Source organism: Varroa destructor, unplaced genomic scaffold, assembly GCF_002443255.2.
Source record: "Varroa destructor unplaced genomic scaffold, Vdes_3.0 BEIS01000005.1, whole genome shotgun sequence".
Classification (NCBI taxonomy): domain Eukaryota; kingdom Metazoa; phylum Arthropoda; class Arachnida; order Mesostigmata; family Varroidae; genus Varroa; species Varroa destructor.
In genome coordinates this window covers 15,405,866-15,428,842 of record NW_019211458.1, presented here as the reverse complement: position 1 = coordinate 15,428,842, position 22,977 = coordinate 15,405,866, and the positions used below count along the sequence as shown (strand labels likewise).

At 41.1% G+C, this 22,977-nt stretch overlaps 3 protein-coding genes and 1 long non-coding RNA gene across 6 annotated transcripts; 2 read left to right on the top strand and 2 right to left on the bottom strand.

Annotated features, from left to right (window-relative positions):
• Nucleotides 1-2,135: 2,135 nt before the first annotated feature.
• On the bottom strand, nt 2,136-5,058 carry LOC147755334 (uncharacterized). The gene is made up of 2 exons (XR_015329225.1): nt 4,920-5,058; nt 2,136-3,947 (listed from the first exon to the last, which is right to left on the bottom strand). It is a non-coding gene; the product is annotated as an uncharacterized LOC147755334 (long non-coding RNA).
• Nucleotides 2,809-6,883, top strand: LOC111251052 (plancitoxin-1-like). Of its 3 annotated transcripts, none has more exons than XM_086991179.1 (7): nt 3,775-3,912; nt 4,171-4,235; nt 4,622-4,754; nt 4,951-5,115; nt 5,489-5,686; nt 6,089-6,342; nt 6,588-6,883. In XM_086991179.1, exons 2-7 carry the CDS (start codon nt 4,206-4,208, stop codon nt 6,735-6,737), a joined length of 930 nt encoding a protein of 309 aa, XP_086847305.1. In that variant the 5' UTR covers nt 3,775-3,912; nt 4,171-4,205; the 3' UTR covers nt 6,738-6,883. The 3 variants fall into 3 exon arrangements, with proteins under 3 accessions (XP_086847304.1, XP_086847305.1, XP_022662977.1); XM_022807242.2 differs by having other exon boundaries at nt 3,781-3,912; nt 4,171-4,312; XM_086991178.1 differs by lacking the exons at nt 3,775-3,912; nt 4,171-4,235 and adding an exon at nt 2,809-2,921.
• A 919-nt stretch (nt 6,884-7,802) lies between these two features.
• On the top strand, nt 7,803-11,091 carry LOC111251174 (ras-like GTP-binding protein rhoA). Its single transcript, XM_086990485.1, has 2 exons — nt 7,803-7,829; nt 8,670-11,091. The coding sequence occupies exons 1-2, from the start codon at nt 7,803-7,805 to the stop codon at nt 9,249-9,251; spliced, it is 609 nt and encodes a 202-aa protein (XP_086846611.1). The 3' UTR covers nt 9,252-11,091.
• A 1,698-nt stretch (nt 11,092-12,789) lies between these two features.
• On the bottom strand, nt 12,790-22,405 carry LOC111251053 (cAMP-dependent protein kinase catalytic subunit gamma-like). Its single transcript, XM_086991180.1, has one exon. It carries the CDS (start codon nt 21,547-21,549, stop codon nt 20,428-20,430), a length of 1,122 nt encoding a protein of 373 aa, XP_086847306.1. The 5' UTR covers nt 21,550-22,405; the 3' UTR covers nt 12,790-20,427.
• Between the last annotated feature and the right edge of the window lie 572 nt (nt 22,406-22,977).

The window sequence follows — 22,977 nt, the reverse complement described above, 5'->3', positions numbered from 1 at the left end:
GCGCACCCTCTTTCAAAACGGACCCAATATATCAATATTCCGAGTCATTACTTTTTAATTAATGCCGCACGATGCCTGTTTCACGAACTACGCTACAGTTCGTACCAGAAAAAGAAAGTGATCTTAACTTATTTGATTACAAAAAGTTATGTCAACTTTTGCACAGTTGATAAAAAAAAAAAGAGATGCTTAAGGTAAATGCAAAAATAGTTTTTTTTACAATATCAACTTATTTATAATAGTCTACGTTTAGCGTAAGCGTAAAGTCTGTAATTCTTTTCATCTACTAGAATTGAGACTTGCCAGAGAAAACATAACGGATATTGTATATAACTACCAACCCATGCGAAATGAATGTAAAATATATCTCGTCTAAGGTAACTAATATCTAAAACAACAGATTTTATGTGCGAGTCGAAGCATGCGTGAGTCTATACAAACCTGCAACTCACAGAGGGTTATATGCGCCTAACATAAAAAACGCAAATTGCATATGGCAGCGCAGTATCAGCTGTTCCGCCTTAATTACTATTTCTCTCATTGGCTAAATATCGGCAGGAGAAAATACTGTATAATATGCGGTCAAGTATATCTATACAGGACAATCGGTCCCTGCTAACTTAAAAGACTTCGGACACGAGCCGATCGGTCGGCATGGCTAAGAATTGAAGGTTTTCTATTTATCATCATTTATTAAGTACTGAACTCGAAAGAGAAAACATCGAACAGGTTTTAGATCATTGCATGTAGATGCGTATATATAAATGTACGATAATGGTCTAGCTGTTAACGTTCTGGAAGACCCCACAAGCAAAACTGTAACATCTGATATCTTGTGCCTTCAACACACTGGTGGGCTACTCTGTGCCATACTTTCTGTTTTGACAATAGCAATTGTAAGACATCGTCATTATAAGGCCAATTACTTCATTCAGCCTGAAAATTATCTGAGCTTGGGCGAAAGCTGAAAGTCTTCACGATCGCAATAGGCGTTATTATTAATGCACAAGGTCGATAGGTGCCGTTGCGCTTACGACGTTTCGTTGTACCGCTGGCTGAATCCTATAACCGATCTTCGTGCGTTAACAAAATGTATCTCGATTTGTACTTACAAACATAGGTATTTTAAGAGCAGCCTGGGACGTCAGACGATTTCTGCCATTTGTCACTTGCTGTGCACATTTTCTCTTAGATATAACGATATAACGTTATTGTAAATACAATCTCCTATGCAGGATGTTCATTACCTACTACAACAAATTAATGGACTGAGGGACTAGACCAACGAAGAATTCTATTAGCTCCCTTAGAGAGAACTGATGCCGTGTGTGTTCTTTTTGTTCTGAGCATTTGTACGACAGCTTTATGGCGTTATAGTCTTATATAATTATTTGGCATTTAAGTATGGACAGCTGGTTGAATATATTGTAATAAATACAGTAATGAGCAGGCACGACGCAGCTTCATAAGTAATTTTGTTGTCACAACTCTAGCGTTTTGTTAAAGAAGGTACGACGTAAACGTACTTTCGAAAGCAACGCACTCCACTTATTGGTGCATTGTCTATGGAGAAACGAGGCGCAGGCAAAAAATTCAACATCATGGATCTATCATCTCAGGTCTCCGAATACCAGCTGGTGCAATAAGTGTAGGTAGGAAATCATCGCCACAAGCAACCTAAGGCGGTCAGAAATGGAAAGATATCAGGTAAACGGTCTGCTAACTTAGGAATTGTATTAGGTTATGGGTCTTGGCCACTGAAGTGGCAATTCGAAGGAAACCCTTAGACCCCGCCTGGAACCACAATATAAACAGTTTTGTCAATATTTCATTCAAAATATAATATATAGATTCTCAGCGTGCTAAACTACGAAACTTTGTTATATATTATTAAAAATTATGAAATGCTCAACTATGGTTTTAGTATGGGATGTTTGCAGATTAGGATCGTAAGTTAGCACTTCTGAGAATGTAACAAATCTCACTGGCAAAATTATCTAGAGGTCAACTTATATCTACTAGAACATGGTCAGATAACACTGATGCTGCGCTTTGTGTCAAGCAGATCGAAAAGTAAAGGTAAACTAAACGATATATACAAATCTCGGTAATGAAATGCAACGAAATAGCAGCCATTATTTCTTCTGGGTTTCCTTTATTCGATTCAGCCGTTTGTGGACGGCTCTAGCAATTATCTTGTAAGTAATAACTCTGCTAGTAAGCTCAGCGCCAAGCTGCGGTTTACTTCGCCTGTAATCTTTAATGATATACATTTACTGAAAATTTAAACAGCTTCAAAGGATTCGAAGGAGTTACGTCTCGACGAAAGGTGATAACCTTAGGTTTACCCATTGCGGCTCACGTGCTCTATCTATAAGAGTCAATAAGCAAAGACGAAATAGATACTGTGATCTTCACTTCAACCTCAACACATTTCCTAATCATGCTGAAGTTAAGTATTATTAAAACCTTCAACGACAAATTTTGAATAAAATCACTCGTAACTGTACGGTTGATGATTTGCTGCACTGTCGAGGCCGTGGCCAAGACTATAGAAACAGAGCTTCAGTCAATGAAGAAAAAACCATATAAGTAAACGCGATATTATACAAGCCATTCGATATTCCTAGAGGCTTCTTTCGAGGGTACATAACATTAATCGATCACTTATAATAGCTTTTACAGTTTATGCTACATGTTACATCTACAGGTAGGTCTTCAGAAGGTCTATGTCAATTAACTCGTACTAAAATAACTGCGTTGCATGGTTCTATAAGCCACTATATCCGTCTGTTTTTCCAGTGGCGTCAACGTTTGACAGATGACGGCTGGCAGGGCGTTTGGGGGAAGGACACTGTTAACCAATATCTAAACAGCTTGAAATGATCATTGATCATACGGCGATCCCGACAATGGACCAGGTAATGGAAAAAAAAAACGCTGTTTCGCTATACGACAATAAACTTTTAAAATCAATATTTAATATCACATTCTATATAGCACCGAACTAAGCTTTATGAATGGTATTGAGTTATTGAACATGATCTAGTTTCGTTTCGTATCTAGTAGTCGTAGTTTTTTTTTTCCAGAAAAATAAAATCAAACACTCTGGCTTGACGACATGAATAATAATATCTATAATATATATATATATATGTAATAAGATAATTACGTACACATCATAAGTTGTGATCACTTGTATTTAAATGTACAGCTGTTAAGCCACCTTATAACTATCAGCATGGAATCTAATTCGATAATATTTGACCTAAACAATCATTGTTTGTGTTTAGTTTTTATTTAGAGGTAGCTATGAGCTTCTGACAGAACGCACTAACACGAATGAGCTCATCATTACCATTATTCCACAGCCTACGCTGACATTTAGACCGAAAAAGCTACAATCTGTTAACGCTAAAATTGTTGGCAAGCTTCGGAGGGCCGGTGAACACTATGTCATTTGCTTGCCGTTGTCTGAACTTGATTGAGCATCTATTAAACGTATGGGCCATAAACAGTCGCAAGGCTACGAAATGTTCTGGTAGTACGACTTTTTGCGTCTGTATCTTTACGCAAACAGTCAGACGCAGCAGGGAATATTCCTAAGAACCTCATGAATCCATTGACACTAAAAGTGACGCTGACGTTCAGCTCTGATCGACACGTTAACAATTGACGTCCACTGTCTCCTGTTGTATAAAAAGGTATTGGCTGTTCCAGTTTGTCCACTGCGCCTGCTGTCCTATATAGTACAGCTTAGAGTTCTTTTACGTCGCATCGCAATCCAATTGAGCCGTCAAATAGAGATTCGTTTACAATGACTCCTTTAGTCCTCCTGCTCCTTAGCCTGACAGCGCCTCTGGCGTTTGCGGTCCCTCAGTGCAAGAACCAACATGGAAAGGACGTTGAGTGGTGAGTGAATCGCGAAAACCGTTCACAGGCTGTAACTAGACAATGCGGCCGGTTGGAGCGTCTGACGTGTGGCTTTTCATTAATATTTGTATTGATCATTGCTTGTAGTGATGCAAGAGGAAAATTCTCGCGGGACACCTCTCGTAAAAAGTGCCCGTATTTTGAGTTTAAGATTTCGGGTTTGACTGTCTATGAAGCTTATTTTCAGTTCTGTGCTATTATTATTTCCATTATCATCACAAGTTATTTTTTCTGCAGGTTCATTATTTACAAGCTTCCGAAGATGAGAGAAAATGGAAGGTCAACTTTCACGCCGAACGGTGGTGAGCTTGCCTACGTCGATTCAACTATGAAGCTTTCCACTAAAGGATTTAGGCTGTTAAAGGCTTCTGCATTTGATGTATGCTTAAACATCGGTTAATCAAATAATTACTAGCCATAACAACGTATCTCGAACGTATATACTAACCTGTCAAACAGACCGAGGTAGCACCTCAAAACTAAACCCTGTTGTCTCCCCTTGGTAGGATCACGATGGTTCAGTTTGTCCAACTATTTAAATAGTTAGCTAATATATTGTAAATTCCTCTTCACCTATCTTGCTAATAGACATAAAATAAAATATATATTTTGTGATTACACCGTTTGCAGATAACAGTAAGTTACGATTTTTACCACGTTTTCTCTCTGGGTATTGTCATTTTTTCAGATGAAAGGTAACCCGTTCGCCTTGACAATAGCTGACCTTTTCCATGGCTTGAAACCTAAAAACTCGCTTTACGTCGTATACAGTGATCAGCCTCCCGACCCTTACAACGGAACCGCCAAGGGACACACAAAGGGTTTGTATCATCTTTCTTTCAGACTTTCAATGTCTATTACGGTTAGATTAGCTTTAAATGAAGATGAACAGCTACAACATTGACTCCGACGAGTGGCCACGTCCGTTTCTCTATATAGTTTGAACCGAATCTCCTACTGCTTCCATTCTATTGACCTATACGTACCATTGAAAAACAAGTCTCTGCTCCTTTTTAGGTGTGGTTCAGTTCACCAAAGATGGCGGCTACTGGCTGATGCACTCTGTGCCTCGCTTTCCTCTCAATGTTCTTTCGAAGAAATTTGAGTACCCGGAATCCGGTCGTGGTAACGGGCAGGTATTTATGTGCATCTCCCTTGACGGTGGCCAACTCCCTAAAGTTGGTAAGAGACGCGTATATAACTAAATTTGATTATGTCGCATAATGTTTAAATTGAAGAACTTGTCAGTCCGCATTGTACTGTAATATTCGTTTGAACCGTAATAAAATATATATAAATATAATGTATGAGCTGATACTGCATTTTAAACAAAAACCCAAACGAAGAATAACTCGATATTATTTCAAAGTAAACCAAATGAGGAAGTCAAGTCCTTCGAACACAATGGCTGACATCCAATAAAATATGTACCTTCAATCATTATATACTGAGGCGTCCTAGAATGTTAGGCTACTTTTCATATTGTACTAAATTGTTTATGATGCATATAGGCAGAATCATTCTTTTCATTGCTATATTTACTTTTGAAATATAGCTGCCGCTCTCATCCAACAGTACCCTTACATTTACGAGTCGGGTGCTCCCGAAAGCCTTCTTCAGGTCGAGAATGTTACCGCAGTCATAACGAAAAAGTTTGTTCGCCGCCCGAAGAAGCCAGTACTAGAGGGGACACTTGTGGGTGCTAGCGGAACGAAGTTTCGAAGTTTTGCCAAACACCAGGCTGCTAATGACGGTATACTGTTCAACAACTTATTAGAACGTAGCTACAATAAATAGTTCCTTTTATTAAGCGTTATTTGCTAAATAAATATTGTATGTACCCGTAGCAGAACGCTTAATAACTGATTCCTTTTAAACATTTTATATGAACATGCCACGTTAATATCAGCAAAATGAGCATAGTTAGGATGGTTTTGCATAAACGAACTTAAAATTTATCCAATTTTCATGAAAAAAATATTTTCCCCCGCGCTCTAATAAATATTTCGGGAGCTATATATTTAAGTTTCTGGAGCTGCCGATTATTTCCTTGACAAGCGGCGAAATTACTAGCTTGTGCACTGTTCGATATTCGTGAGGCGCCGCAAACCCTAACGTCATTACGTACCCATATACGTGGTATGCTTGCTAACAGAAATTTATTCGAAGATCATCGCACCTAAGCTTGGCGTTCACATGCTTGTCGAAACATGGCGTAATGGTATTGGGGGTAAACTCGGCCCCACCTGTCCACTAAGGGGTGTCACCGTGACCAACATGGCCAATGTCGTCATCAAGTTCGATAATGGCCAGCAAGTTGTTTTCAACACGACTGAGGATCACGCAAAATGGGCTGTCTCAAATGATGTTAAAAAGCCGTGGTTTTGCAACGGGTCTCTCAACCGTATGGTGAGTTGATACTATCAAGCTGACCGGAAAGTATACGCGTACGTGGAGAGCCCTATGGCCATTGCTTATTATATAGGTTTACTCACCGAATTTATTCATTTTATACTTATTTAATTATTTTTATATTATTTATTTTATATTACTACAATATTCAGTTAATAATTTAATCATTCGGACGGACAAAATTTCAAGCAAATGCTAGCATTTTCTGTATTCAGAAACTGTTCTGAATTTGTAACTTCCAGCTTTCCCAGTACGAGCGTGGAGGACAAGCGATTTGTATCTGGAATAAACTTGTACATCGCCTCTTTACCAACGCTGTGGAGAAATGCCAAATGTGCGACGGACGTCGCGCGGAACATAATTTCTGCAAAGAAACCGTTAACGACGGATGAAATGACGCAACAAAATGAAGTCAAACTTCAGCTGGAGCTATTTCGCATAGCATTCTAGCCATCGATGTACTGTTCTCAATAGCAGACCAGCTCAAAAAAGGTTGATTTTACTCAATAAATTCTCACAAATTTGAATTTTTTTTATAGCTGTTGAACCTTTTATCTGGAGTCATTTAGCTTACTTTATTTCTTGTCACGAGTAAAAAGGTTTACGAGGCAAGTCGCAATGAACTTGTTGGATTTCTACAAAATCTAAGCCCTGACGACAACATTCTGGAAAAATAGCCAGTAACTCGTATAGATATATTTTAGCAAATCATTTGTCAAAAACGCTTTTTTCACTCGATAGATGTGACACGAGTTTTCCAATTATGCAGTGACCGGTGCGTGAAATACTTTTTGCTATAAGGTTACCGTCACAGGTTTCCAAAATGTCCGACTTCGCAATAATCTTTTGTGCCTACGTGTACACTTAACTTCAGCAGCGCGGAAAAATATAGTATTTTATGTAAAAGAAAAATGAAAGAACGTCCCGCTAATGGTAAGACGCGACTGGAATCACGACTTTGACTCCCGTGGCGGCGAAGTAGATCCGGTGCCGGACTTATAACCAACATGTTTGATAAGCATAAGCGTAAAAAAAAGTTTTCTCCAAACTAAAGTAGAGAACTCGCTCGCAAAAATATCTAGACGTTGGAAATATAATTTTTATTAAATTCTACCCCTATTTATGTTCGAAAAAAAATCTATCAAAGTGTTAATCTAAATACGTTAGTAGGTAGATAGCTAGACTACAGGTATATGTTTTTTTCCTGGTGCCTAATTGTACATATCGTATCTATATATCTATCACAAGCCTATTGTCCCATTTTTCCATATCGTATTGTCACAGCAGTAAGCGTACACATGTGAACGGACATTCACGCATAGCAGTTGATGTATGTTCTTTCTTTTTTTTTGCGAAACAACTGATCCATCTTCTTCCGTTAGTGTTGTACGTTTCGAGCGCGCATATTTTTAAACTATTATCCTAGGATGCTAGTTATGACTGTAATTGTAAGCACGATGACTATTACAATCGATAGCGTTGTGGTATAACGATATATCGTGAGCTATGTGTCGTCGCGCATTGACTACGATACGACGGTAGCTAGACAAATATACTTTAGTATATACCCTCTCCATTTGGCGTCCTTGACCGCAAACAGCAATACTTGCGAGCAGTGAATAGCGGACACTTGACAGGCTTATAGATCTCCTTAGAGGGACTACGGCTCGATCCCCTTGACGATCCTCTAATGCTTGCAGTTAGGCCATCAGTGCAAATGGAGAATGACCGACCCGTTCTAAGCATGCGTGTCTGTATCCTATTCAACCACTGTATTCGTTCGACGTCAAGCGCGTAGTTTGAGCACAGCGGGTCTTGCAAGTGTTATTCTCAGGGCTGATGTTGCCCTGTTATTAACCTTGATACTGGTACATCCAAGCGAATCCTTAGAAGTGATTAGCTGCAAACGAACGTAGGTCTCTTTTTGCGGCAGTTCTTTGAGGCAAGTGTTCGTGAGATGATTTCCCAGAGTGACACCTGATAAAATAAACAATAGCTAAGAAGGACCTTGTCCAACGTCGCGCTTTTTATGCTCTTACGTGACTGGAGCCGAACGAGCGGGGGCTGTATCTGCCACTTCATCCGCTACTAAACCTTTAGTAATCACAGCGCGCTTTCTGAGGCAAGAAGCAAAAGATAACAGGACAGAGAGAGACCGTTAGCACGCCGCAAAACGGGGGTTTCGCCGGTCCTTTAGGACTAGCCATGACACCCCTGAGTCGTCCTGTAACGTGGACAGATGGGCCGGACAGCATTGATACGAAAGGCGGTGTGCGCACATCGACTCACCGTCGGCCCCGATGCGTAAGCACCATGCCGTCTAGAAAAAGATCGTCATTGTTGGGGATAGCTTCTGTGGTAAGACTAGTCTTCTGGCACACTTCACTCGAAACGAGTTTCGTCCTGACTACGTACCTACGGTGTTTGACACCGAGGTAGCTTCAGTACTTATCGGCGACAAAGAAGTTCGTTTGAGCCTTTGGGACACAGCCGGTCAAGAAGCGTACGAACGACTTCGGCCGCTGTCATACCCAGACACAGACGTCGTAATCATTGCATATTCGATCGCGGATCGCAACACGATGCAAAATGCTGCTGAAAAATGGTACACTGAAATTTGTCATTATCTTCCGCGTATGCCGATTCTACTAATTGGCACAAAACCCGATTTGCGGCCACCGTTCGAAGAGGTACATCCCAAAGATGACCCACTATTTGTTGGAGAGGACGAAGGCAGGAAACTCGCAAGCTACATCAAAGCGGACGAATTTGTTGAATGTGCAGCACTGGCCAACGTTGGTGTAACTGAGGTGTGTCATCAAGCGGCCCTCCTAACAGCGCAGACTTGTAGAAGGAGCCCCCCAAAAAAAAACCATGCGTTCCATAGTCTAGTGGAGCATCAATAATTTCACTAGTTTATATAGAACGCAGAAGAATATGGAAAATTCGTAGATCAGTGCGACGCGATATAGACATGCTACATGCTCTCTACGCATTACGCAAACTCTGGTGAAAGCAAAGCTGTATGCAAACGCCCTTATGATTTCTTATGAAGTGCACCGGTCTACTCTAATACGAACAAAGGCGCTAACGGTAATCGAGTGAATCGAAACGTAACGAAGTTACATGCCCATCTCAGGTTGATCGGTGCATTGTGCTCCTCATAATACCTGTACATAGATGCTACACTATTTCATATGATAAAATAATGCCTAGCTAGTTTAGGTTATTTATGAAGATCAATTTGTGATATTCTGTGTATATAAAATGAAAACGCTGATGACGTTCCTTGTTACCTGGTGTATGTTTATTATACCCACGAATCAAGATGTTTTTTTCTAATTGACAATCATATCATTATAGCTTTGTTAGTACAGTATATGAGAAGAACGCATATACACAGTCATTTTCTGTTGGAATCTAGGCATCTGTTCCATTCAATACAAAGTATTCCATTTCAACCCACCAGGAGCTACGCTGATTAAGAAGAATACTCAAAGTAAGTGGCGTTCTATAAGCCATGTTAGTGGCGTAGTAAGCAAAGTCTGCAACAACGATCAACATGTAACACGGTAAAATTGTTGTTGATATTTAAACCGAACGTAATCGAAAGCTGTCGTCAGCTTTCGAACCCGAACAAATGATGATGATGATGATGTGCTATAAGTCAAGTCGAAAAAATTCAGTAATTACTTTTAGATCGTGTGCAGTTATGTATTATCTACTGGTTCAGTAGCAGTAGTAATTTATAGCGCGTTGAGAGATATCACCCCACTGGTTACGTGGACAGCCGTTCGGCTGAACGTAAGCGCGTTTTGGTGGTTGACACGTAATGAGTCAGCCCTGTCGTCCGCCTAATTGCGTCAATGTTCCGAATCGGCCGCGTTTTGTTCGAACGATAAAGCTATCTAATGCTTCTGCCTAGATAGGCAAACGCTATAAAAGCACAAAGGCTGAGGCACATGTAGCCATTGCTGACGTGTGTTATAAGATCGCGGGAGTGCCGCCAGACATCCAGTTGAATCACTTAGTTCATCATTTTTGCGTCCTGATCCGATTGCTATCCACTATAGATACGTATTCATCATTTCCGCATGGTATTTGCTGTAAAATGAGATTTTAACAGAAGGTGAAACTTGAAACGTACAAAGCAGGTGTCGATTTTTTCAAGAAAGGCCGACAATATGGCGTAGAGGCGATGCATAGACCTATTACCCATGGCCAGACCTAGAGCACGAAAATTTGATACGGAAAAACCAATCTCTAAGGATAACTATTGGGTGGGATTGGAAATCATTGGGAATTACATTTGTTTGACATGAGCCGCTTGAAGGTCGATTTAAAGCAAGCGCGGGAAATGGCAGTAATGTAAATTTTTTAAGTAAAACATTTGTAACAAACGCATTTACTGTAGGCACACATCTTATTTGTAGCGTATTTTCCCCCACTGATGAGTGTTTGACCCCCAGATGCGGCCCGTTTACTAAGTACATCGCATACCAACCTGTCGAATTCTTTTTATCCCTTGTTTATCAGAGTTTTCAGCAAAAAAGAACTTATGACAGTTGTCCTTAAACTGATCATTGAGAGAACTTAATAACAATTATACTCAAGGAAAATAAAATAAAACTTCGGCTTTCTCACTGAAATTATTCACGGCAAATTGCCGTTCGCCGCAAGATATTATTGCTTTAATTAGTTTTTAAGCTATACCACTCGCGGCGACATCAGTCAGTACTTCGAAGATTGGGCTGCTTTCCCTACTATGTTTGTATGAGTCACAACCGCAACGTGCTCCACGCCCGCCGCAAGAGACTGCATAAAATCAGCTATGTCTCTCTTGACAATTTTATACTTTGTTGTTTATATCGTATCTCTATATCGTATTGAACTCTGACAGGCCAGCAACTTAACTGCAAAACAACGTGATAATACCGATGACGACTATGTAGAAAAGATCCTTGTCTTTGGGAAGCTTCTGGTCGAATTCCACCAGCCCGTAACATACTGTATAGTAGTAATATGATTATCACAGGATGAGTCCATCAATATTTACAAGTACAATCAACCAACTGTGTCTTACCAGAAAAAATCGGATCGGGTTACTCCGTTACCAGAATCGAATACTTGCGAGGATTATGGGGGTTGTCAAGGGCCACTTTTTTTGAAAGCGGCCTGTTAGATCTGGAACGTTTGTCCAGCATAGGTCTAGAAGTAGATGGTTTGGGCCAAAGGTGGGTCATGCATGTAGTTCGAGCATTCGTGAGAAAAGAATTCTCATTGTTGCTAATTTTTCTTCTATCACTCGTCTTCAGGGTACTTCCAAAAGCTGCAGCTATAATCGACTCACTGCTCGATCTAGTCCCATGCGGATGTTTGCGTGAGCATGCACGATTTGTTGGTTTAGATGAGAGTGTCGAATGGTCCTTGTGGTCGAGTACCTTTACTACGCTCACGTATATAAATCTAGAGAATGTCCTGTTAAATCCATATGGCCATATTAGGCTGGCTGATTTTGACACAACAAGGTGTCTATCGCAAAGCTACAACGTTCCGTGGTACTGCACATATATTGACACTAGAGATGGATATCTGAGGGCCCTCTAGAAGGAAGAATCATTCAACGCTTAACGAGCTATTCTAGGGGAAATCTGAGTCGTAGTTGAAGGGCTATAGAAACATAGCTTTCGTTTTTCTGAAGGATTCTTTAAGACTATTGTGAAAATAACCTAGGTAGTGTTATCGGTAATGACTTTCTTTAGGATGAGCTCATGATTAGTGAGACAGTTACGGACTTTACGCATCGGATACTTCGTATCCAATGCTTAAAGGTAATAATAGGGTGATAAGGCATAGATCCTTCGACAAACTAAGCTGGGCTACTTTATATGAGTAGGTATCACCGAAGCTGGATTGGATAGAGCCGTGTATTAAGAGACCCGGGCTGTTGTTTGAGGGCGGACATTCGGATCAATTTTGTCTGCGAGGGCATAAACTGTTTTAGTGCGTGCTTGTTACCTTCGTTTGCCATATTATACCGTAATGTGTTTGTGTACGCTATCATATACCCTAAATTAAGCAATATAATAAACTTAATGTTACTAAAGTGGCCTTAAGAAGCCGAAAGAATCTATTGTTTCTCTTAGAAGAATCGACTATATTCTCGACACAGTTTTCTTTAAAAAATATGGGTATTCCATGTAAAGTAAGCAAACTTCTTCTACATGCCGATTTGCGCGGCTGCTGGAAGCTTTTGTTTAAAACAATGCTTACAACCTTTTTACGTAGGTCGACCTCTCGAACCGCCCTAAACATATTTGTTTGGTTACCTATTGTTCCCGGGTTGAAGTCGTTCCACAGGTATTTAGCGGACTGGGCCGCCAATTGCAAATTCCTACCCCTTCTAAGGAGAGTTGCCGATTGTCAAAAAAAAAACCGCATACGCATGCTATTATGCGAAGTCTTACATCGCAAGACTATCTTCATATTTGTCATATTTTTCTGATTTTTTCGTGACGTTTTGCCTTTCTTAGAATTTGCTCAACTTTGTTATTCTTTAATTTGAATAACTTGAGTGGCGAATTCGGTATCGATGGATTCGTAGGATCGAAAAATATAAAGGTTTGATGCTTAACTTTTACTGGACTCAAGCTTTGGTCACTTTTATCTGGAACCCGATGCTTAAAATTGAGCATTGAATTGTCAGTCGATTATAGAAAATAGCGTTGACATGTTAGCGGCTTCTGAGACGTATAATCTAACCCTATAACTACTAATGATTACTCGAAACGAAAACGCCGTACAAATATATCTTTAAATTAAGCCGAAGATTACCACGCCGAGTTTGACGTTTCCTGCAGTTACACTGAAGAATACTAGGTACACGGGCCTACACAAGAACGCGAACGTGTTGTAGCCAATAACGTGAGCGAAGCAATCCAATATGATCGTGATGCCGATTCAGATGGCTCTTATTCAACGACACATCAATGAGACAGGCAAATAAAGCTCGGTAGAACGCCTCCCTCGTTATATCGAGGTAATTTAAGGATTTATCATGTCCACGGAAAACGTCATCTTGTTTTTTTATCTGATTGAAAAATGTTAATGGTACTTAACTCAGTGGTGCTTAATGTTAATGGAGTTAATATCAGCACGAACATTTCTTTCGGAAATCGTGACTATAGTTTAAATCCTATAGTTCGTCCGTTCCGTTAAAGGGTCTGTTTTGAGGTTTGCTGATGGTGTTAACACTTCGTCTCGCAGCATCCTACCCAGGGCTAGAATGTATAGTCACAAGTGCATAGTATCTTCTAGTCCTTCTTACTATAATAGTTAATTCATGAATGCGTTCATTAGAAGAACTACCGTGTCGCAATTTTCAGTCAATTCTTCTTGTCAGTTGATGAATGATTATCGTAATTTCATTTAAGGTCTCAACCTTCTCAGGTTTAACCCAGTGTGACGTTTTTTTGCTATTAACAGCGGCTTTTACGTGAAGGTTCACGACTGTTGACTCACGCGCTCGAATCAAATAAAAACAGAGAAAGTAGTCACAGTCCGAGGCATTTTGCACGCTGCTCAATTGGCGTCCATCGTTGTGCGCTGCTAGAATTGCAGATTTCGTAGTAGACGCATAGGGGTAGGAACAATAACAATAACATTCCGCCAAAGTGACACGAGCCGACACCTGAGCTATTTTCAGCACGTGATCTTACTATTCTGTCGTTTAGCCCAATCAATAAAATCTGGTCAGAAATCTACACTGAACCTAAAACAATAGTCGTCATTGTGGGCGTACATTTCACCACTGAGAAATACTCACAGAAAAAATGAGTACAACGACCTACACTTAACCCAGGAGCATTATGTACTTTAAAAGTAATAGAATGTTTCTCGCTTTGACTAAAAAAAATTAAATTACATTTATCAATAGATCGATATGATGCTGGCATTGATGACAACTGGATTGGCTGAGGTACGGTTTTCTTCCAAGCTGAAAAAGGCCTGTGTAGCGAAGTAGCCTATATCGGTGTTCAAAAGACAGTCATTGAGTAGAAATGACGGGGGTTATTGAAAATGACTGCTAGTCTGTGTATTAAAAATGCTATTGGGTTGGTTCCAGTTATTGTCAATGGGGCATGTTTTATCTAACGCTAATTTTATATTCAGTTCGATCAACTTTTTATCGTTTTATTGTAAATTGCCTGGCCATGGCTGATCGCCTGCCGCTCCTCGGATGAAGCCGAGGAAGTTGAACGCAGTAACGAAGGTGACGGACATGCGAGGCATTGGTAGTGCTGTAACAACGCGTAATAATCGTTCAGTGTACTATTTACTACCCAAAAAGCTCTCCGTTTTTTTCCGCTGAGGTACTTTTTTACGAAATGAGGTGGCGATCACTAAGAGCTGCACGAAGTTACAGAATTCTCCAGTAAATTGAAGCGTGTCCAATAACTAAGTCTTCCTGTCTATGTTAAGGTCACAATTAATGTGGAGGAAAAGCAAAAGGTCAAGATACAGGCCACCAATCTTACCGAGAAATTCCGGAGCAAACTAACGATGAACTCTTTGTTGGAGTTGAGACCCTTGTAAGGTTTGCGTCCGCCTGGTAACCGACAGATTCTTTCGGCAATATATCATGAAGCATCCACATTTCTATTTCATGCCGTAATAGTGGCTTTTGCCTCTATGCCACGGCAACTGCTAACGAGCGATCACAGAATACGCTGCCGCTGACTTTGTCGTTCTTTTTAACCCCGATTCTGGGGTTTTGCTTCGTTACACGAATCGAGCTAGCGGGGCTGTTCTGCGTACGCAAGGCAGCTGTTGTACCTTGCGCACGCAGTCGGCACTTGACCATTGCGCGACTCAATGCTGCCTGTTTGTGTGATATGAACTCCACCGTTGTGTTTAACTCGTCACTAATAGTCCGCTACGAATCGCTTATTCAATAGGTGTAATTGGGAATGACTGCTGAAGAAATTTCTCAGGTCACCAGGGCTGGGGGTGTTATAGTGGTAAGAAATATCCAAGATACACGGCGCCATAATTACCGACTGCGGCCTGATTTTCTTGCGATAAGTGCGGTCGTGGCGGTAGCTGCGACGAATACGCACCTACTTCAATTACATGTGAAGAATCAAAAGTAGCACGGCCAGCTGCCAGCAATCGTGAGCACAAGCACGGGGATCACAACAGACGCCTTTAGCGACATTCTCATCTAATGTAAGGAATTGTGAGGGTTGGACTATGTAGAATTTCTGGTCTTGACACGAACACGGTTTACCAGAGGAGTGGCAACGTTGTGTCCGCGTGTATCAGTCAATAGAAGACAACATTAATTTGGTTCGAACGATGGTGGTGATGTTGGAAAAAATGGTGAAAAATCGCCTAAATCATTGTCAACGTTGAGGTTGTACTCGTTCAAACAAGCTCTGGTCATTCTGAGCAACAAACGTAGGCTCTGCTGAACCCACAGTATCTATTTAAGGTATACGATCGCAATTTAAGATAGCTGTGTCTGACTAGGTCGCTTGCTTACAAACCAAGCATTGAAAATGTCTCTTCGCGCAGTAGTAAACTTCAGAGGAGCGACACGCAGGCGATCTAATTAATCTTACAATAGTTTGGGAACTCATTCGCACCTACTGACTGACAAAAAAAAAAAAAAAAAAAAAAGTTGATATCAAGGGAGTACGGCGTTATGCCGTTGAGAAGAATTGTCATTGATTAAAATTAGTGAACTTGATGAATTCGGATTACATATTATACCCAATTTTCAGGACCAAATGCCCACGCAGCGCATATTTGAGTAGTGTATTAACTATGGCACCGTTGTTAGTGGTTTACAGCCCGCATCGGCCCACGGTCTAATGAATTCCGTAGACTTGACGCTTGAACTCTTGAAACCAAATCTCCGTTAAGACCACTCATAATTAGATTCCACAACGTCGCCTATGGCGTGTGATTTCATGATGCGTGTACGGCAGCACAACCCGCCATCAAGGACGTTTAGCTCGCGGGTATATATATGTGTATACAGATATGCTTCAATAGGCCTTGTCAAGGAAAAAAATGTTACGCTTTAAAACGGATTCCCACAGAGGAAATGCCTATTAAAACAGCAATAATCTATAAATCTAGTTACCTTGCTACGAGTTCGGCAGGGACAAGGGAGTGCTTATTGAAACTTCTAAGGAAGGCAAGCACTATAATAAGACCCTGACCTGCTTCTGGCTGGCTCAGGCCACTCTCGTCCTTCGACATCTACATTTAGCGAACGGAATTCACTGGGACTTTGAACCAACAGTTCTGGATGATCAGTCGAGTTTGCAGATTTTGATTTGGCGACAGCGCTGCCACTCGACGGTGATACGATGTCATTTTTAGAAATGGTAGATTAGCAAGCGTCAAAATTAATGATGACTCGTAGCCTCTACGGGACAGGGCAAGCGCAGCTGTTGTCCTGGCAGTGCAGCTGTAGGAATAAACATATTTCTCACAAGCATTAACTTTTATATAGACCTATCGTTTTCACGGGTGGTCATTTACGCAAAATGCATAGTCTGCACTAAGCCGGAAACTGACCAAACAGGAGGCAGGAACACACGGATATTGATAATCACTTGCTTTTCATTTGCTGCGGCTACGTTTAATGCCACGAGTCGTTTTTGGGACAAGTCGAACAAAATATTATTATGTAAGACTTATTATGTAAGTCAACAAAGTCGGATGAGAACAGGATTTGAAAACGTCAGAATACTTGACAATGCGTACGCTTTTTTTCTGTACAACTGTTACCCAACTTTTGCTTTTTAAGCTGAGACAAGTTTTGTGTATTAGATAACTTTAATTGCCTCAATGAAAAAATGGCGGTTTTTTCAATTATTTGATTTTATCTTTAACTGCTTAATTTAAATAGTTCTACGAGGTGGGGTTTCGTTGGCCGTGCTGTACGCTGGTGATACCTCGATACGTCAGATAAACCCTCGATATTAACAAAGTGTTCGAAGTGATTCGACGGCACACAACGGGTAACGTATTTGCCTACTAATCGCAACGACACGTGGTGGGCCAGGTTCGAATCCGGGCATAGATACGTTTTCTTTCGTGCTGAGAGCCAGCTGACGGTGACGAACGTAGAACTCGATATAATTAGGCGGCGTATATATTTCTTATGGTTTTTTGCAAATGGCTGCCAACGACGAGTCTACTTTACTGATTCGAATGGAAAATGAGGCATCATCCATTGGAGCAGCTACGATTTTCTGCAAGTTTTGTGCCCTATCGTACAAATCTCTATACCGATTGAAGCAATATTCGGATAGATACGTAGTTCGTAGAGCGGGAATATTCCAGCTGCTGTTGTCTAAATGCAGTCTTTCATTTTAGCCCATGTTATTGTAGCTTCATGCTCCTCCTGAATAGACTGATATCGATTGTTTAAGGAACTTAAGATTCGTCTCAGTTGGAAATGCTCCGTTAAAAAAAATTGAATTCAAAATTAAATGGCCACTACTACTACTCCGATAGGATTTTCGGAAAAATAAAGTTAATTCGAGCTGAAGTTTGTGCATGGAATAGGGCTTGCGCTGGTGGGTTGTAGGTTCTTATGCGACACAGTTCAGTGTCGCGGAGGTGATTTCTGGCCTCGAATAATGAAGCCGGTTTTGACCTTCGACGCGGAGGACAATTGGAATATGGAGCACCGTTTCCACTTTTGTCTTTGCTGTTCGACGTGTCAAAAACATCTTTTGGTATTGACGTCGCGGAGGGGGCATCGACCCTCGACGTGACGGAAATGACATCTTAAACCTTCAGTGCAGAAAAAGCAAGTAGTATAGGCGCTCAAGCTACAGGTGACGTGGACATCATGCAAATCCACGACGCAAATATACAAACTAAACACGTTTTGCCATACACTTTTCCTCTTTGATTTGTGAGCGTTATACTCCCCCAACTGACAGCTCTCTGATAATGGTACGCTGTTATTGTTCCCAAAGCGCGTTGCCATCGTTCGATTGGTACCCTAATAACTATGACAGACTTACGTTGGAGCGTACAGCTTTGGAAAAAGATAAGAGCTAGCTAGCTAAGACGCAGTTGATCATAATAGACAATCCGCACACAGATGATTCTCTGGGATTCTCTCTTTTTGGGATCAACCCCAAAAAGTTCTTCGCCAGCGAATTCATTGGTATCCATACAGACATTTGCAGCAATGCTGTCGGAATTAGATACTTTTAGTACTATCTTTTGTGACTGCCCAACCTGTAGCTCATTCGTGTAACTAATAACCTTGTCGGGCCCCGTATATCGCTAGCAGTTTCCATATTTGTAGTTCTCCTGCGATTACCACTATTTCTATCTACTTTCTATCGTCATTTTTTCCGATCCTGGCCGCGTCGTCTGTTGTGAGTCGTCCAAGTAGCTCTGCCCAACGAAGTGTGCCACTGTCGAGAGCTCCGTTCTGGCAAGTTGGCCATTGAACAGCTAGTGTGCTTATGCAACGTCTAATAATATAATATGATTATTCTCACCTCACTTAATACCTACTTTCCGAGAACGTGCAGGAAGTTGGGTTATCGATATATTCGAGATAAACTTACACAGGGTAAAGATTCAGGGCGGGAATTATTCACTGTCAGAGCATGCAAGCATTTGTGTCTGCGCACCGATGGCGATAGACGCACTGTCTAAGTCGCGCTCGCGCGCACTGTCAAATGCCAAGCTCTGTCACAACGCCTAAATGTAGGCAAGCTTTCGGAACGTATCAACGAACTTTTCCCTATACCTCACGCGGTGAATGACGATACCCCTGCACAGTCTCCAATTACCCGGTTCAGGGTGCATATCTATTATCCCGGACCTGGTGGCCTACTTGCAATTTGCAAAGTGTATATTGTAAATCTAATAATCGAGAAAATGGGACTAGGGTCGAAACGCCTCGGGGAAGATACGTTGTTACGGCATTTAGTTTCATTTGATCTAATGTAAGTAGCTCATAGCGATAGTCGAACGCCTAAAAAGTCATCTCCAGAATACTCAACGTATTGCAAATGATTACAGCGTACTCTTTAGGTTCTGATGCGTGTCGAAACTTAAGTTTACCGCAGGCGCTACAATAGAAAAAACAAGGATGCCCTGTTGGGTCTACAGCCAGATAGCCTTCTGCGCATGTGGGTGTTGTGGGTCGAGGTAGCAAATGCAGGCCACAATTAAAAAATTTAGTGTTGCTAGAACATATAGCCTATAACCTGTACGATTAGCCGAAGTAGTCGTTCCCGGTTCTTCTGATAACCCAGATTTTCGAATATATCACAATAGAAAATAAATACACCATTCCTTAAAGCCCAAGGCGATATAGCGATAATTTGCACGCATTTTTTATACGTAGCCATAACATTAAATAACATAGAAGTAGCCATTATTTCATAGTCTATGGCTTGAAAATACAGAGTTATTTCCATTCTAACACGGATTAGTTATCGTAGTTCAACCGTTAAGTCGCGCACCGTTGAAATTATTTCAACTTACCGGGTCTGACTATTATCCTCGAACATTTTATGTAATATATGTATTCATGTATGGCGGATGGAACTTATACCTGTGACCGTTTCATATTTACGTAATATAGATACTTCAATCGATTGTTTGTTCAAAACACATTGCATGATCAAGTCACAGTTCCAATTCATCATTCTTAAATAAACGTTTCGTCATGTTAATAATAATGACAGTACGAAAATTCATTCTCGATATAACTAGAGAGAAGCTCGTGATTCTTTCATGTATATATTCAGAAAAAAACATGTCACGCTGGTACTATATATTACAGGCCCATAGAATGATGATGCCTTAGAAACGTGGCGGACTATAATTGCTACACCGTACTGGCCGGGAACCTGTCTGTAGACGGCTGCCACTAAGCATATCGCGCGTTTTCTACCGGCTTTTCGATCCAGCCGTTCTGCTTATCAATCGATGAAAAGTGTCCAACATCGATATCAATTGTTGGCCCTTACTGCATGTTTAAGACTCGTAGGATGTATGCGCCGCACTCAGTGGATAGATCGTGCCCTAGAACTCCACGTACTCCTCTGCTATCTCGGGCGTTACCGGGTTTTCATTGAATTCTAGCGGTTTGGCGCCGCCTATGGCAAGTAGCCTTGCTGAGGTCTCGCTGGGTCGGACTGGCGACCTGATCTTTTTCTTCACTAAACGAATAAAGTCTATATTTTCGAAAAAGGGATGCTTCCTCACAGCAGAACTACCGGGATATTGAACGCCGAGTCGAAACATTGGATCCACCCGAAGCAATTCAGATATGAAATTTCTTGCCGCATTGCTAATTTGCGTCTGCGCACTTCCTGCATCCAAATCGAGAGTCTTGTTAAAGCCGGGTCCGTAATTACGTAATCTCTCAAGTTCCTGCTCTTCACATTCAGCTTCGATTTGGCCGAAAAAGAGCTCGTAGTTCAATAATCCGACAGTCCACCAGTCGACTCCTTTTGAGTAGACACAATTGGATATCACTTCCGGAGGAGAATAACCTGCCGTACCACATAATCCGATGAATTGTCGGTGAGGAGGAAGTTTTAGCGTCTGATCGAAATCTGCCAATTTGATATAGCCATCGGCAAACACTAACACGTTCTCAGGCTTTATGTCGCGGTGAACTATATTTGCCGAATGGAGGTATTCGACTGCCAGCACAATCTGGGCCGCCCAGAAACATATAACCTCTTCATTTATGTAAGGTTGAAACATATGGTCCGAAATACAACTACAATGGGTAAGTTCGAGCAAAAAATACACATAGGCGTGATCTTTGTAAGTGGCGTAAAGCTGCAAAACGAAAGGAAAATCTACGGCAAGGAGTAAATCCTTTTCCAGCTTCGCAGCAAAGCCTCGATTCTTTCTCATTTCAACCCGCTTTACAGCGAATTCGTTACCACTTTCATCCTGAACGTACAGTATAGCATTGCCGACGCCTCCGCTTTCCAAATGTATCATATTCGGAAAAAGTTGTCGGTCGAATGCCATGGCAGGTTGCCATACTGACCCATATTTATCCAAGAGGGCGTCACCTTTGCTGGCCATCAAAACGTCAACTGGGTCGGCATTTTCTTCAAAATGAGCTTCGGAACGGTGCAGACCCCGTATACGTTCGGGTTTTTGTGCTGAAGGACTTAATCCCATGGCTCCGCCACACCTGCTGTTCGTTTGTACGCGACACCTTGCTAAGTACAATAAGCGTCACACTATAAACTATTTCCAAACAAAAGGAGACTTATGAAACTAATCAAGCTACGCTTTAGTAAGACGTTGTGTAAAATTTTGAGCTGTGATTCAATGATATCGCTTGATCGTTGTTATCAGCCAACGAAAAACAATAGGCCGATGGTATCCGGCAGAACTGTGTCTGCTAGATTGAAGAACTGGCTAGCATAACAACTGTTTAATTGGACGGTGTTTATTTTGATTTTTATTTACCTTTCCAAACAGCAATATGTCGTCTGAAGAGATCACTACGTGATCTAGGTACTCCGAGTAGTGACAACCCCTTTCGCCGGGGCACGTCGTATGCATTCGTTATAACGGTTGCATAGGCATGAAGCCACCATTTTCTTCTCTCTGCACTGCGTCTGTGCAAAACAGCGTATCCGTTAAGTTCTCTAACGTATAATTAGTATTTCCAAAGACGTTATCTGTCAACTTCAATTCATGTGTTGTTATAAAACAGTAATGTTAATTGTCCGTGTTGGCGGCTCGTACCTAACGGTGCTATGGCATAGCGAAGAATATGGCTTTTAATAATGAATAGAACGAGCGCGATGAGTTCAAGATGCAATACAAAAGTTGCTTACGCATGCAAGTATCTTGCCGAAGATACTTAATAATCTGCTAGCCACGTAATGAACGATATTTGCGTGCATAATGCATGGCATACACTTGTACGGAACTACGTGCGAAATTGTTGAGTCCTATACGAGGTCCAAGGTAAGGTTTGCACACTTGAGTCGGCTTAGTCAAGGAACGTCGTTCCTGAAATTCGCTTAGTAACTTTACAGTAACTTAGAAGATAGATACGTCTTTGAATAACTTAAAAATTTGTCTACTTGAACTCTCTTAATAATTCTTATGTTTGTGGTCTAGCTTCCGTAGGGGGGGACAGTAGACTATGTGAAAAGTACCATCTATCAGGACAGATTTACATAGGGTACGTCTCGTTGTGTTTAATAATCAAACAACAAGGAATATTGTTCGCGTATGACCTTAAGTGTTACACAATCACAATATATACGTGTGGCTTAAAGGCACTTCATATGCATGCTCTAATAGTCTATAAAAAAATAACGGTGTAACCAGAAAAACAACAATGGGTAAGCACAACTACCTTAAAGCATTTTGATGGGACAGAGAACGAACGATCAAAGTACTTGTTAACTTTTAGTCGTTTCATTACCGCAAGAGAACGTTCGTACATCTGGCTTCTAACACTCGCATGGCCGGCAGAATCAAGACATAAAGGCCTGCAACATTAAACTGACTTTGTCTGCATGCGCGTTGTCCTTTCAATATCAATCTCGGCTTATTTCTTGGAGGTTGCGAACGTGAATAACATAG

Excerpts from the sequence above, each read along its gene's own strand:
- LOC111251052 (XM_022807242.2), top strand. The coding sequence starts at position 3,818 with ATGACTCCTTTAGTCCTCCTGCTCCTTAGCCTGACAGCGCCTCTGGCG. Across the intron at positions 3,913-4,170 it reads CATGGAAAGGACGTTGAGTG|GTTCATTATTTACAAGCTTC; the intron begins GTGAGTGAATCG and ends TTTTTTCTGCAG. Across the intron at positions 4,755-4,950 it reads CGCCAAGGGACACACAAAGG|GTGTGGTTCAGTTCACCAAA; the intron begins GTTTGTATCATC and ends GCTCCTTTTTAG.
- LOC111251174 (XM_086990485.1), top strand. The coding sequence starts at position 7,803 with ATGACTATTACAATCGATAGCGTTGTG. Across the intron at positions 7,830-8,669 it reads TTACAATCGATAGCGTTGTG|AAAAAGATCGTCATTGTTGG; the intron begins GTATAACGATAT and ends CATGCCGTCTAG.
- LOC111251053 (XM_086991180.1), bottom strand. The coding sequence starts at position 21,549 with ATGGGATTAAGTCCTTCAGCACAAAAACCCGAACGTATACGGGGTCTG.